Source organism: Aquarana catesbeiana, linkage group LG09 (assembly GCF_042186555.1).
Source record: "Aquarana catesbeiana isolate 2022-GZ linkage group LG09, ASM4218655v1, whole genome shotgun sequence".
Taxonomy (NCBI): Eukaryota; Metazoa; Chordata; class Amphibia; order Anura; family Ranidae; genus Aquarana; species Aquarana catesbeiana.
This window is the reverse complement of record NC_133332.1, coordinates 68,569,375-68,582,966: the sequence shown is the minus strand read 5'-3', so window position 1 is coordinate 68,582,966 and position 13,592 is coordinate 68,569,375. Positions and strand designations below refer to the sequence as shown.

The window sequence follows — 13,592 nt, the reverse complement described above, 5'->3', positions numbered from 1 at the left end:
CTGCATAAATTCATTATAAACTTTATATTTGGAAAGTATTAACTTACATATGACATCGTCTCCAAACTGGTGCTGTGCAATGTGCTCAAAGAGTGATGTAAGAACTGGTAAAAGGGCTACGGTGGTGTAATTGATATTCTGGGCTACACCCTTCACCTGAGTGCGAGATTGAGATACTTTCCCCAGCTTTAGGTTCTCAACCATCTTTTCTATGTCTTCAGATGCTCCCTCAAAGAAGGAACGCAAACCGGCCTTTACTATCTCTGGGCCAGACTTCATGACTGTCCTGTCAGGAGGAAAGAAAGTGTCAATAGCCTGGGAAATAAGTTTTTGATAGAAGAGGGTAAGTCAATAAGTAATAAAGATATGATAGAAGAGGATAAGTCAAGAGCACATAAAGGCATCAGGAAACCAAGGTTTCACAATGTTATAAGTGCACAATCCTGCAGAGAAAAGGTATAAATGGTATAAAATCCCACAGATAAGATGAACAGTAATAGTGCTGGCTAGGGGAATGCATTGATACCAAGGTAAAAACTAGGGATGGCCCCAATGTTCGAGTTGAATGTAAGATCGACTCGAACATCGGGTGTTAGTTTGTTCTTAGAACAAATGAACATATGGGGCTCTCGCGGCAAGTTCGCCCGCCGCGGAGTGCCCCATAATGCACTGTGAGATCGCAGTGCATTGACGGCTGCTGATTGGCCAAAGCATGCACCTGACCTGCATGCTTTGGACAATCACAGAGCGATGTGCTGTGAGAGCCATGATTAGTCAAAGGCAGAGTGCCTTTGGCCAATTATGGCTAAGGGGCTAAGTCCACGCCCCAAACTATACAAGACTGCTGCTTATACGGCGGCCATATATAGTGAATGAATGGAGATTAGGCAGGTAGTGTAGTGTAGTATGAAGTCAGTCAGTGTAGTATATATGTAATACAGTTCAGAGTATATAGTGCAGTTAGTATATATATATATATATATATATATATATATATATATATAAAATACAGTTCAGAGTATACAGTGCAGTTAGTGTAGTATATACAGTAAGGATGAGCTCCGGCGTGTTCGCACAGCCCAGGTGCACAGCCCGCCAGGAAGTCAGCACTGTGCTGTGCTAATCACAGGCAATGAGACATTGTCCCGATGCGCGGCTGCAGAGATCGGGAAATGTCTTACTGCCTGTGATTAGCGCAGCGCCGACTTCCTGGCAGGCTCTGCACATGGGCTGTGCGAACACACCGGAGCTCATCCTTAATATACAGTATTAGTTCAGAGTATATAGTGCAGTCCGTATAGTACATATAATACAGTTCAGAGTATATAGCGCAATTCATATAGTATATATAATACAGTTCAGATTATATAGTGCAGTCCGTATAGTATATATAATACAATGCAGAGTATATAGTGCAGTCCGTATAGTATATATAATACAGTTCAGAGTATATAGTGCAGTTCATATAGTATATATAATACAGTTCAGGGTATATAGTGCAGTGCAGAGTATATAGTACAGTGTATTGAGGTTAAAGGGAACCCTATGACAGAATTAAAAATAAAAACGGCGTGGGGTCCAGTATGGATTTTAAGGGGAACTCCACGCCAAATTAAAAAAAAAAAAAAACAAAGCGTGGGGTCCCCCCCCAAAATCCATATCAGACCCTTTTCCAAGCAAGCAGCCTGGCAGGCCAGAAAAGGGGGGACGAGCGAGCACCCCCTCCCTCCTGAACCATACCAGTCTGCTTGCCCTCAACATGGGGAGGGTGCTTTGGGGTCCCCCCCAAAGCACCTTGACTCCATGTTGATGGGGATAAGAGCCTCTTACCGACAACCCTGGCTGGTGGTTGTTGGGGTCTGCGGGCGGGGAATCTGGAAGTCCCCTTTAACAAAGGGCCCCCCATGTGAATGGGTATCGGGTACATTGTACCCCTACCCATTCACCAAAAAAAGTGTCAAAAACTAAAAACCACAACAGACCGTTTTTCACAATTCTTCCTTCCAAAAAGGAAAAAAATAAGTAAAAGTGTCCCACGATGTTCATCCATCTCCAATCGCACCGCCTGATGGCCTCCCGGCGACTGCTGTCTCTTGGCATTGACAGGTAAGGACGGGGCCACACGGTGAGGTAACCGAGTGATCCCGCCCCTTCTGACATCAGAGGGGCGGGGTCATCCAGTTATTTCAGCGGGTGGTCCCGCCCTTGCCTATATAAGAGCTGTCAAAGCGAGAAGACAGCAGTCGCCGGGAGGCCTCCAATGGAGGCGGAGTTTTTTTCGTTTTTTCTATTCTTCAGTACATCGGCTGGCGTGATTGAAGATGGATGGACAATGCAAGACACTTTTTTTTTCTTTTTTAATAAAGGAATTGTCAAAAACTGTCTGTTGTGGTTTTTACTTTTTGACACTTTTTTTGGTGAATGGGTAAGGGTGTACAAGATACCCATTCAAATAGGGGGGCGGGATCTGGGGGCCCCCTTGGTAAAGGGGGCTTCCAAATTCCAATAAGCCCCCGTCCGCAGACCCCAACAACCAATGGCCAGGGTTGTTGGGAAGAGGCTCTTGTTCCCATCAACATGGGGACAAGGTGCTTTAGGGGGGAACCCCAAAGTACCCTCCCCATGTTGAGGGCATCTGGCCTGGTATGGTTCAGAAGGGGGGGCACCCGCTCGCCCCCCCCCCCCATTCTGACCTCCAGGCTGCATGCTCGGATAAGGGTCTGGTATGGATTTTGGGGGGCCTTTACGCCAATTTTTAATTTTTGGACTTCCCCTTAATATCCATACCAGACCCGAAAGGGGGGGGACCCTATGCTGTTTTTTCCTTGATTTTTCATCTACATGGCTGGGAGCCGGCAATACATTACAGCCGCAAGCAAGTTTAAATTACATTTTTTCCTTTAGAAATGTCATTTTGCTGCGGCACTGTTCTACACATTGCACAGATGTGTCACTTTACAGGCAGACTAAGGGGACCCCCCAGGCACAATATTTAAAGGAATATTTCATTTTTATTGTTTTACTTTAATCGCTTCAACCCCGGAAGATTTGGCTGCTCAATGACCAGCTTTAACTGACAATTGCATGGTCGTGCGACGCTGTACCCAAACAAAATTGACGTCCTTTGAAAAAAACACAATATTTTGTACTTTTTGCTATAATAAATATCCCCATTTTTTTTTTTTTTAAAAAAAGCAAATTTTTTCCTCAGTTTAGGCCAATATGTATTCTTCTACATATTTTTGGTACTAAAAATCACAATAAGCATATATTGTTTGGTTTGCGTAAAAGTTATAGCATCTACAAAATAGGGGAAAGATTTATGGCATTTTTATTATTTTTTTTTTTACTGGTAATGGCGGTGATCAGGACTGCGACATTATGGCGAACAGATCGGACACTTTTGACACATTTTTGGGACCACTGACATTTAAACAGCGATCAATGCTATAAAAATGCACTGATTACTGTGTAAATGTCACTGGCAGGGAAGGGATTAACACTAGGTGGCGATCAAGGGGTTAACTGTGTTTCCTTGTGCGTGTTCCAACTGTAGGGGGATGGGACTGCCTAGAGGAGATGACAGATTGTTGTTCCCAGCTAGTAAGAACACACAATCCGTCTCTTCTCTCCTCACAGGAACAGGGATGTGTGTGTTTAATACAACAAAACAAAAACTCTTCCGCATAAATGTGTAGGCCCGTCAGTTCAAAGTTCAGGATGAACGATAGCTTTCGGCTTTGCTGCCCTCAAGGATAGGGATATCCTAGCAGTCAACGAAAAACAAAAGAAAGAGGGCGCACCAGCCTAGTGCATTATCCTTAAAAAAGTTTATTAAAATGTACATTAAAAACTATTCACAAAGGTAGATGAAAATCACGCTTAGAACGATCCTTTTGATTAGTGGTGATCAATCCACTGATGACAGTCAACAGATCCTACAGGGAGGACGAGCAGATCGCCTCCGGCTGACGCGTTTCGAAGGTTGGCACCTTCTTCTTCAGAGCCTAACCAGACCAGCGATCTGCTCGTCCTCCCCGTAGGATCTGTTGACTGTCATCAGTGGATTGATCACCACTAATTAAAAGGATCGTTCTAAGCGTGATTTTCATCTAATTGCATATAATGCCGCGTACACACGGTCGGACTTTTCGACCGGACTTGTCCGACGGACGCCGACGGACCAAATCCGGCGGACAATCCGATCATGTGTGGGCTTCACCGGACCTTCAGCTGACTTTTCCAGTCGCAAATCTGACGGACTTTAGATTCGGAACATGCTTCAAATCTTTACGTCGTAACTCCGCCGGACCCAGAACTACGCTCGTCTGTATGCTAGTCCGACGGACAAAAACCCACGCTAGGGCAGCTATTGGCTACGGGCTATCAACTTCCTTATTTTAATCCGGTGTACGTCATCACGTACGAATCCGTCAGACTTTGGTGTGATCGTGTGTAGGCAAGTCCGGTCGTTAGAAAGTCTGTTGAAAGTCTGCCAAAAGTCCGTCGAAAGTCTGACGAAAGTCTGTCGGACGGGCGCAATTTTTGATTTTTCATGTTCGGGTCCCATATACTTCAATGGGGTTTGCATTTTCGCTAGAACTTTTTGCCTGTTTGCGGCGTTGTGGAGCGAACCGAACTGGGGGGTGTAAAAACATACAAGGCACTTTTTCTCCTACTGACTTAATGACTACTTATAGCATCTGTACGTCTAAGGGGGTCCCTTTCCAATGGTTTAGAATATCACTGGTTCTTATGATAGTGTCAGGAGAAGAATATATTGAGGCAGGACTGGAAGACTTAGGCGACTACCACAGGATAGCACTAGAAGACAGACCATTGGAAAGGCAAAAGAAAAGGAGAAGAAAGGAGTAAAGAGAAAAAGGAGAAATTGAAAGTGAAAGAGTAGAGATGCCAGGAGATGAGTTCTCTAGGGGGTTCCCAGGCCCAGATAGATCTAATAAGGGCCCCCACTACGTGGGCAGTAGGGACCTGTCTAGGTCTTCTGGAAAATAGTAGTCTATCCACACGGGCCATATCTTTTCAACTTTCTGGGTCATGTCGGTTAGTATTGCTGCCATTTATTTGTGGATCAAAAACCAAGCCATTTTTTTGTTTTACTTGGGTTATTGTTGGTGTGGAGGACCACCAGGCTTTTGTCAGAAGAAGCTAGTTTTTTTAGAGAGAGCTGTGAATTAAAGTTCTGCTGTCCTTTATAGGATATTAAGCCTGAACTCCAGTAAAAAAAATGTAATAGCACAGAGAGAGTAAAAATAAAAAAAGCAGCTTATGCTGCAATACTCACCATCAATCCAGCACTGCCACCCACAGAAGGGTCTCGTCTCCATCAGAAAGCACTATTATTCTGTGTTAAATAATGGCCAGTGCTGTTCAGTCCACTTCCCATGAGCCCTGGCTGTCATTGACACATTCCCTAGAGGTGCGTCATCACCCCAGCCTGGGCTTTTAGTACTGCTGCCCTCTGATGTAATGGCATGGGAGAAAAAGACAGTGGTCTTCTTGCTATAAGCATCAGAAACATTTTTTATAAATGAAGCCTGTGATATGTATGTGTTTACCTGGCATCCAGAGAACGAGCTAGGATATGTAGACAGTTAACCACTGCAGGGGCATCATTTCCTGGGGAAAAATGGCAGAAGTTAATTTTAAACAAAATTCTAAATCTTGATATCAACTTTCTTAACCCTTCCAGCCTCTTCAAAAAAGTCCACAATTCACATAACCATTCCAGAGAAAAGAACACAAAGAAAGTCTACTGCTTCAACCAGTTAATGCCATAAAAGTTAAAGAAAAAAAGAAGTGTGAACAGCAACAAACCGCCTTACCGAATAAGGACACGCGATGACGTACAAGAGCAGCAATCTTACAGAACAGGCTGAGGAGAGTAAGAAAGACAGATACAAAGGATATGGAGAGAAAGAGAATTAGAATACAGAATTTTAGTGAATCAAGAGGAAACTTCCAGCAAATGTGCATCCTAATGACATGCCAAGCCGACCCTTCCACATAGCTCAATTTAATATTTGCTGCTGTGATTCAAAATCAAATAACAAAACTTTGCTAATTCCTATTATTTTCTGGTTTGTCCATGCAACTGCTGACTCTTTAAAAGGAAATTCATCAATTGGACACAGATCACATTTTTTATTCTGTCTAAAACATTTCAGCATCTAGCATTTCAGCATAGATGCATTATTTTCATTCAAACCCTTACATTTAACCCCTAAGTCTTTACTGAACTGAACCCTTAACCTACACCCTAAATACAGCACATGAAAACTCATGATCCAGGTGCCTCATGCTCATCCATCCTAATGTAATCTTTTATTCTATTTTTTGTTTATGTAGTGCTATTAAAATTTAGTCATTGCTATATAAGATACTAAATTGATTACATTTCTACCCCAAAGCATCTTTCATTTTATACACCAATATGACCTCAGTTGTGTATAACACTTGTAATATTGCCCCATGCTGACCTGGCAATCATCTCTTTCTCCTTATTAGAGGCATGACCCCCGCTGCCCAGGACTTTGGCTGGTGTGGACAGGAAGTAGAGACAATGGTTCGTGAAGTACTGGTTGATCAGTGGAAGAAGGATCTATGGGAGGAAAACAGGTGTCATTGGTTGTAGGCCCTATCACAAACTTGGCGTATATTCACAGCAGAGGAATAAAAGAGAAACATATTTTTAATTTAAAAAGTAAAGAACAAGGAGGATGTGCAACAGATCAGCACGTGGAAAAAATAACTTTTTAAAAATTTTATTTTCAGTATAGATAATACTATAGCAGTGTACAAGATTGGTCAGGTTGCAATAGATACAGGTCCACCAAGTTCAACCAAAAAGAGAAAAAAAAACATATCCTCATAACTCCAAAACCAGCAGCTGATACAAAGGAAAGCCAAAATGTAACCCTTGCTGATTGAACATCCTGCGACACTATTATAAACAGTGGTATCCCTTTATATTAGCGCTTCAAATGAATTCAAATTTTTTAATCAATATACAGAGTCTGCCAGAATCAATTATAGCAATAGAATTACTTTGTAAGAAACCATAGCCTGTCTCTTCTTGCAGCAGAAAAATTACAGGACGCAAGACACAATCTCACCTTGGCAAAGAATTTGATTTCCCTTTCATGTGGAGACTTCTCTACCCTTCCACTGCTCACAACGGCCTCTAAAAACACAGAAGAGTACATGAGTTTAGAGTTTTTGAATTTACATGGAGGATCCCAGCTATGGATGCAGTACAGATCATAGCTAAAATTACACCTATAACAATAAGGACAGTCTTATAACCGTTATAAATATCAATAACATAAAAGATAAAGCAGTTGAAATATGTTGGTATACTGATAAATTACTAATGATTATCACATCTGAATTTGCAGAAACACTGGTTTACAGAGAATAGTTAATCAGGGTAACTCATAAAGAACTCTTTTTCTAACTCGCATGTGCCTCCACATGATGGTTCGGGCGACAGACTCATGTACCTTTTGCATGACATAAATCTGGGGCAGGCACACCGAAGCCAGAGTTTCTATTATGGACACACCACCCTAAGTGCAACTGTGCTTCCTCCGTGCTGCTACACCTTATAGACAGAACAGCGGAGGGGAATTTTGTATTGGGGGGGCAGAGCCTGATGGGGAAGCTGAGATACTAGTTTCCTATCAGATCTGCTCCCCTTGTGATTAACAACAGTCATTAGGTAGATCCTCAGCTAATAGACAGCCGGCCTTACACCCACTGCCTGCTGTCAATTACATTGCAAGAGCAGACCTGATGGGAAACTAGTGTCTCAGCTTTCCCATCAAGTTCTACCTACTGCAGAATGACTGGCCGCTAGGAAACTGTCAGCTGTGAAGCCGATGATGCCCTGAATAACCAGTGACAGGCAGAGGGTAGCAGCTGCAAATATGCCGCTCTGCCTCACTGTGTAAAGCTATAGGCATGTTGCCTGTCTCTGTACGCCAAGTTAGAATAAGTCTTAATTACCAACAGTTTCATTATCTATGAACAGGAGATATTTTTTTTTTTTTTTAAGTTGATGCATTATTAGCCCCATTTTGTAATGCTAATAGAGAATATGTTAACCCAACATTCCAAAATCCTGATATGTGCTTTCTGTACCATGTATATACTTGTATGAAAATGTATTCTGTTCTGTTTGTATTGTTTTCCTTGTGTGAAATACCTGGTGCTCTACCTGGTGCTCCTGCAAGTCCCCCTGCTTTCCTGTTAATAACTGACTAAACTAGGCATGAGAGCACAGCATGGTCAGTTTTCTGGCTGTGCTAGGAAACTGAGGCTGCTCTCCTCCGACGATCAGACTTGTGCCGACATGCCCCCCTCCTGCACAGCCATTCATTGGGAAGATCAATGTGCTGCCGTTTCTGCTCCTCCAGCTCTCTAAGCTCCTTATGCAGCTGAGGACAGTATGAGGTCACTTAAAAAAACAGGAAAACAAAAAGGTATTTAAAGTGGAGTTCCACCCAAAAATGGAACTTCCACTTTTTGGAGTCCCCCCCCGCCCTCTGGTGTCACATTTGGCACCTCTCAGGGGGGAGGAGGGAGCAGATACCTGTCTAATACATTTATTTGCGCCCACTTCCTGGCATAGATCACCGCGGAGCTTGCGGTGACCTACGCCACTTCTGGCGCCTACGCTCTCCTCCACCTCTGTGTTCTGTGAGACACAGAACACAGCAGGGACCAGAAAGGACGCGCAGCGCGACTCGCACATGTGCAGTAGGGAACCAGGAAGTGAAGCCGCACGGCTTCACTTCCTTAGTCCCTTACCGAGGACGGATCAGCTTCGGCTGCCGACACCGTGGGCTCCCTGGACAGGTAAGTGTCCATGTATTAAAAGTCAGCAGCTGCAGTATTTGTAGCTGCTGGCTTTTAATATTTTTTTTTTTTAGTGAACCTCCGCTTTAAAAATTGTTTTGATATGAATATACAAAATGTTTTACCTTTCATTTATGTTTTAAGCTGAATGGTTGTTTTACAAGGTGAAGGTTCACATATACTTTAAGAACTACCTGATTCTGCCGCACATGTTGGCAAAGTTACCAAAATGGATGGTAGGAATTTTTTAATTTGGTACAGACCATTTTAAGGGAGAATTATAGCTAAAGCGATTTTGGCTGCACTTCTCTTCAGCCATCACTCAGTCGGATGCGCCCAGATGCCTAGACTGGCAGCTGGCTGAGCTGCTGGGAGACTGAACCAGCCACTCCCTCCAAAACCTCTCACACCAGTGATCACTGGAAGAGCAGAGACAGAGAGAGAGGCTGAGGACACAGATTCCCCAGTCCCTTTCTCAGCATTGAAGACGAATGGACAGGAGACAGCAGATCCTCTCCATTCATAAACTGAGCATAGTAACACACAGGTCACTCTGCTCAGTTTTCACAGGACACAGGAGTGATCTCGCTCACTGTGTCCAATTCAGAAAAGGAAGGGGTTGGTAAATGACCAGTCCCTCCCTCCGCTCTCCATCCTGACAGATCCCCACATCTGGCGGGAGAGAGGAGAGGAGGGAAGCCGGCTGTGGGGGACTAGGGAGGGTGGAGGAGGACAGGGAGCCGGAGAAGAACGGAGGGGGGCGGGGGATTGAAGGACACAGAAGGGAGCCGTAGAAGAACGGGGGGAGAAGAACTGGGGGGTATAGAAGGTCACGGAGGGGGGCTGGAGGAGGAGGAGGACACAGGGAACAGTCAGGGATGATCGGTGCAGCAGGAGGGACAGTAGTGATCACCGATCTCCCTGTATAGCTTGTTAGCCGACAGCCGCGGGAGGGAGAGGAGGAGAAGCAGATGTCAGCTATACAGGGAGATTGGTGTTCATTGCTGTCTCTCCTGCTGCATCGATCATCCCCTACTGTTCCCTGTATCCTCCTCCTCCAGGGGACCATCCAGGATCAGCCCCGCAGCCAGGATATTGGGCAGCACTTGCGGGTGTCCAGGAGCTGCCCCCACACCTCGCAGGAGACTCGGGATGTCTGGATGTAGCATCGGATCGATGCTGCATCCACCTAGGTGCGTATAAATGTTTATTTTTTTAAAAACCCATACTTCTCTTTTAAAGAACCATAGCACCAGAAAACTGCCCGTAGTGTTTATTGAATTCCACCAAATGTATTTATAGACAATTGCTCTCCTATCAAGTTTCTTTATACCTAATAGCATTAACTTAAAAAAAAAATACTGTAAATGTATTTAGGCCTGAATTGGTGGCTCAATAACAACAACATTTCACAGAAGAGCACAGAAGTGTGCCTTGCATAGCAAAGTTAATGGATTGGTCTGGGCTCCTAATTTAACCAGCTTCCTTGAGGTGTTGAGGGGACAGGAAATCAGTCATCTTCTGATTTATATAGAAATGCAAGTAACAAAATAAAAAAATATACGTATATTTAAATATTTGGGGAAGGTATGAGAACTGAAACTTAGTTAAAAAGTGTTCAAGTTCTGATTGAGGAAAGCAACATTTTTCAGGACATGTCTGACCTCTATGTAGACAACCTCCAATGAACCACAAACATCTCCAGGCAAAATGGTTTTCTTAGCTTTGGATAGAGTTGGGAAGGGTTAGACCATCTTACATTTGTAATGCTGTGTCCCCACTGGGGAAACGCGCCCCTTTTTTGTAATAATGAACATGGTCACCAAAACAGAAAGTGAGGGGAAATCCAAAATGTCAAATTGTCCCCAGAACAAAAAGAGAGGGGAAATCTTCCAATTGGGACATCTGTTCTGGGGACAACTGCCTGGAAGGGGATAATCCCCTAACTTTTGAAGATTTCTTCTAATTTCATCTCTGGGACAGGAAGTGAAGCAAATTTTTTTGAAATGGAACACGTCCAAAAACTAATTCTCAGAATTTAACTCCTCCATACACAATACAAAACAAGCAAAAAATGGCTATACATACAGGTTAAAGCCTTAATTGGTTGATAACTCAGATCAATAAAATGAATAAATATTAGCCTATTAGCAGATTCAAGTATATGGTATTAAGAAGTACATTAAAAGTTAACCTAAAGTGATACTGTATAGGGCAAAGTAATAAGTTGATTTTAAAACAGACCACCACAAACAAACTAATACCTTCCCTTCAATCCCCAAAAAACTCTGTTCAGCTATGGAAAGTTCTGTGTAAGCAATGAGTTGTCTGAGCTGCAGTTTACAAAGAACTACGAACTGCAATTTGACTGATTGGCTTACTATTGTCACATGAAAACTCACATGCTCCTCCTTTTCGGGTACAGGCAGTCCCCAAGTTAGAAACATCCGACTTATATACAACTCCTACTTACAGAGGGAGACAACAGGAAGTGAGAGGAAATCTGCTGCTAGGAAGGGAAAATCACTAGCAGAGTTATTATGGGGAAAAGGTGTCTCCACTGAAGTTTTATCACCAATTCTTGTTTCCACAACAACCCCAAATTTTCAAAATCCAATTGTCACAGGAACAGGAAGTGAGGTGAAATCTTCTGAAAGATCAGGTTTTCATGTCTTGCTTTAAATTCAGGTTAAAATCTGTTGGGGAAGACACACACTAGAACTAACCTGCATTCTGGGTCTTCATCATTCGGTGTTAAGCCCCGCATCTGTCTGTTTATTTGTTAACCTGACTCATTTGGAGCAAGCAAGGATTGTTTGCAACTCTACCTAACTATCCTCTACTGTGTTACTAAAACATTTAATAAAAACCATTGAAACAGAAATCTTCTGAACAGGGGCACAGACAGCAAAGCAAACCCTACAGGGGTGTTAACCCTTCCCTATGCTATCCAAAAAAATATAAAAAAGATTTTTTGGCTGAAGTTACACTTAACCACTTGCCGACCGCCTTCAGCATATATACTGCGGCAAGGCGGCTCCAGTGCATGTGGCATAGTGGGCATGTTCATGTGGTATTGTGGGCGCGGGAGCACTACTGCGGGTCCGGTGGACTCAACGTCCACTGGCCACCCGCGATTCTGGTACAGAGAGGCAGAACGGGGATCTGTAAACAAGGCAGATACCCATTCTGACAGGGAACAACTCAGATCTGCTTTTCCCAGTGATCAGGAACAGCAATTACTGTGTTGTCCCAGCATGCCCAACCCCACACAGTTAGAACACACACAGGGAATACAGTTAACCCCTTGATCGCCCCCTAGTGTTAATCCCTTCCCTGCCAGTGTCATTTATACATTGATCAGTGCATTTTTTTTTAGCACTGATCACTGTAATGCCGCGTACACACGGTCGGATTTTCCGACGGGAAATGTTCGATGGGAGCTTGTTGCCGGAAATTCGGACCGTGTGTATGCTCCATCGAACATTTTCCGTCGGAATTTCCGACAAACAAAATTTGAGATCTGGATCTCAAATTTTCCGGCAACTAAATCCGTTCTCGTAAATACCGATCGTGTATACACAATTCCGACGCACAAAGTGCCACGCATGCTCGGAATCAAGCAGAAGAGCCACACTGGCTATTGAACTTCATTTTTCTGGGCTCATCGTACGTGTTGTACCTCACCGCGTTCTTGACGTTCGGAATTTCCAACAAGATTTGTGTGACCGTGTGTATGCAAGACAAGTTTGAGCCAACATCCGTAGGAAAAAAACCATAGATTTAGTTGTCGGAATGTACGATCGTGTGTACGCAGCATATTAATGTCCCTGGTCCCCAAAAGGTCAGATTTGTCCGCTGAAATGTCGCAGTCCCGCAAAAAAAAATGAAAGGTCCCTAAATCTTTCCCCTATTTTGTAGACGCTATAACTTTTGCACAAACCAATCAATATAAGTTTGTGATTTTTGTTTACCAAAAATATGTAGAAGAATACATATTGGCCTAAACAGATGAATATATTTGTATTTTTTAATATATTTTTTGGATATCTATTATAGCAGAAAGTAAAAAATATTGTTTTGTTTTTTTTCAAAATTGACAGTTTTTTTGTTTTTTTTAGCACAAAAAATAAAACCCTAAAATACCACCAAAAGAAAGCTCTATTTGTGGGGAAAAAAAGAACATCAAGTTTGTTTGGGTACAGCTTCACACGACCGTGCAATTGTCAGTTAAATCGACGCAGTGCTGTATGGCAAAAAATGGCCTGGTCTTTAACGGGTTAAATCCTTCTGGGGCTGAAGTGGTTAAAAAATGTACCTGTTCCAGTTTACATACAAATTCATCTTAAGAACAAACCTACAGAACCTATCTTGTTTGTAACACAGGGACTGTCCGTACTTCCTTCAGCCCCTGGCATTAAACAGAGTGGCAGGGGAGCAATATAAAGGTGAATACATTTCTGCTGGAAAGGGGATGTTAAAGCAAAAATAGCAAAGCACAGTTTTTTTGTTTTTAGGTAAGGTATACTTGTATTATCTGATTCTTTAGTTAAAGGTTCATTTTAATATAGCGCACCAGACCATTTTAAACTAAAAGTTCTCTTCTGTAATCTGCTAATGGTGGCAAAAGAAAGGCAAGAATGGCCAAGCTGGAGACATCTGTGACACCACAAGCAAGAGAAATATTATGCCTATTGCATACATTCCTCCTT

General features: G+C 43.0%; 1 protein-coding gene across 13 annotated transcripts in view; it reads right to left on the bottom strand.

Moving 5' to 3' along the window:
- Positions 1-13,592, bottom strand: part of RYR1 (ryanodine receptor 1) — a 302,237-nt gene that overhangs the window by 90,018 nt on the left and 198,627 nt on the right. For all 13 annotated transcript variants that reach the window (XM_073598714.1, XM_073598720.1, XM_073598713.1 and 10 more), the window contains 5 exons: positions 7,137-7,204; positions 6,501-6,622; positions 5,847-5,896; positions 5,580-5,640; positions 48-286 (listed from right to left, as the gene is read on the bottom strand). In XM_073598714.1, coding sequence (XP_073454815.1) covers positions 48-286; positions 5,580-5,640; positions 5,847-5,896; positions 6,501-6,622; positions 7,137-7,204 — 540 coding nt within the window. The remainder of the gene's footprint in view (positions 1-47; positions 287-5,579; positions 5,641-5,846; positions 5,897-6,500; positions 6,623-7,136; positions 7,205-13,592) is intronic.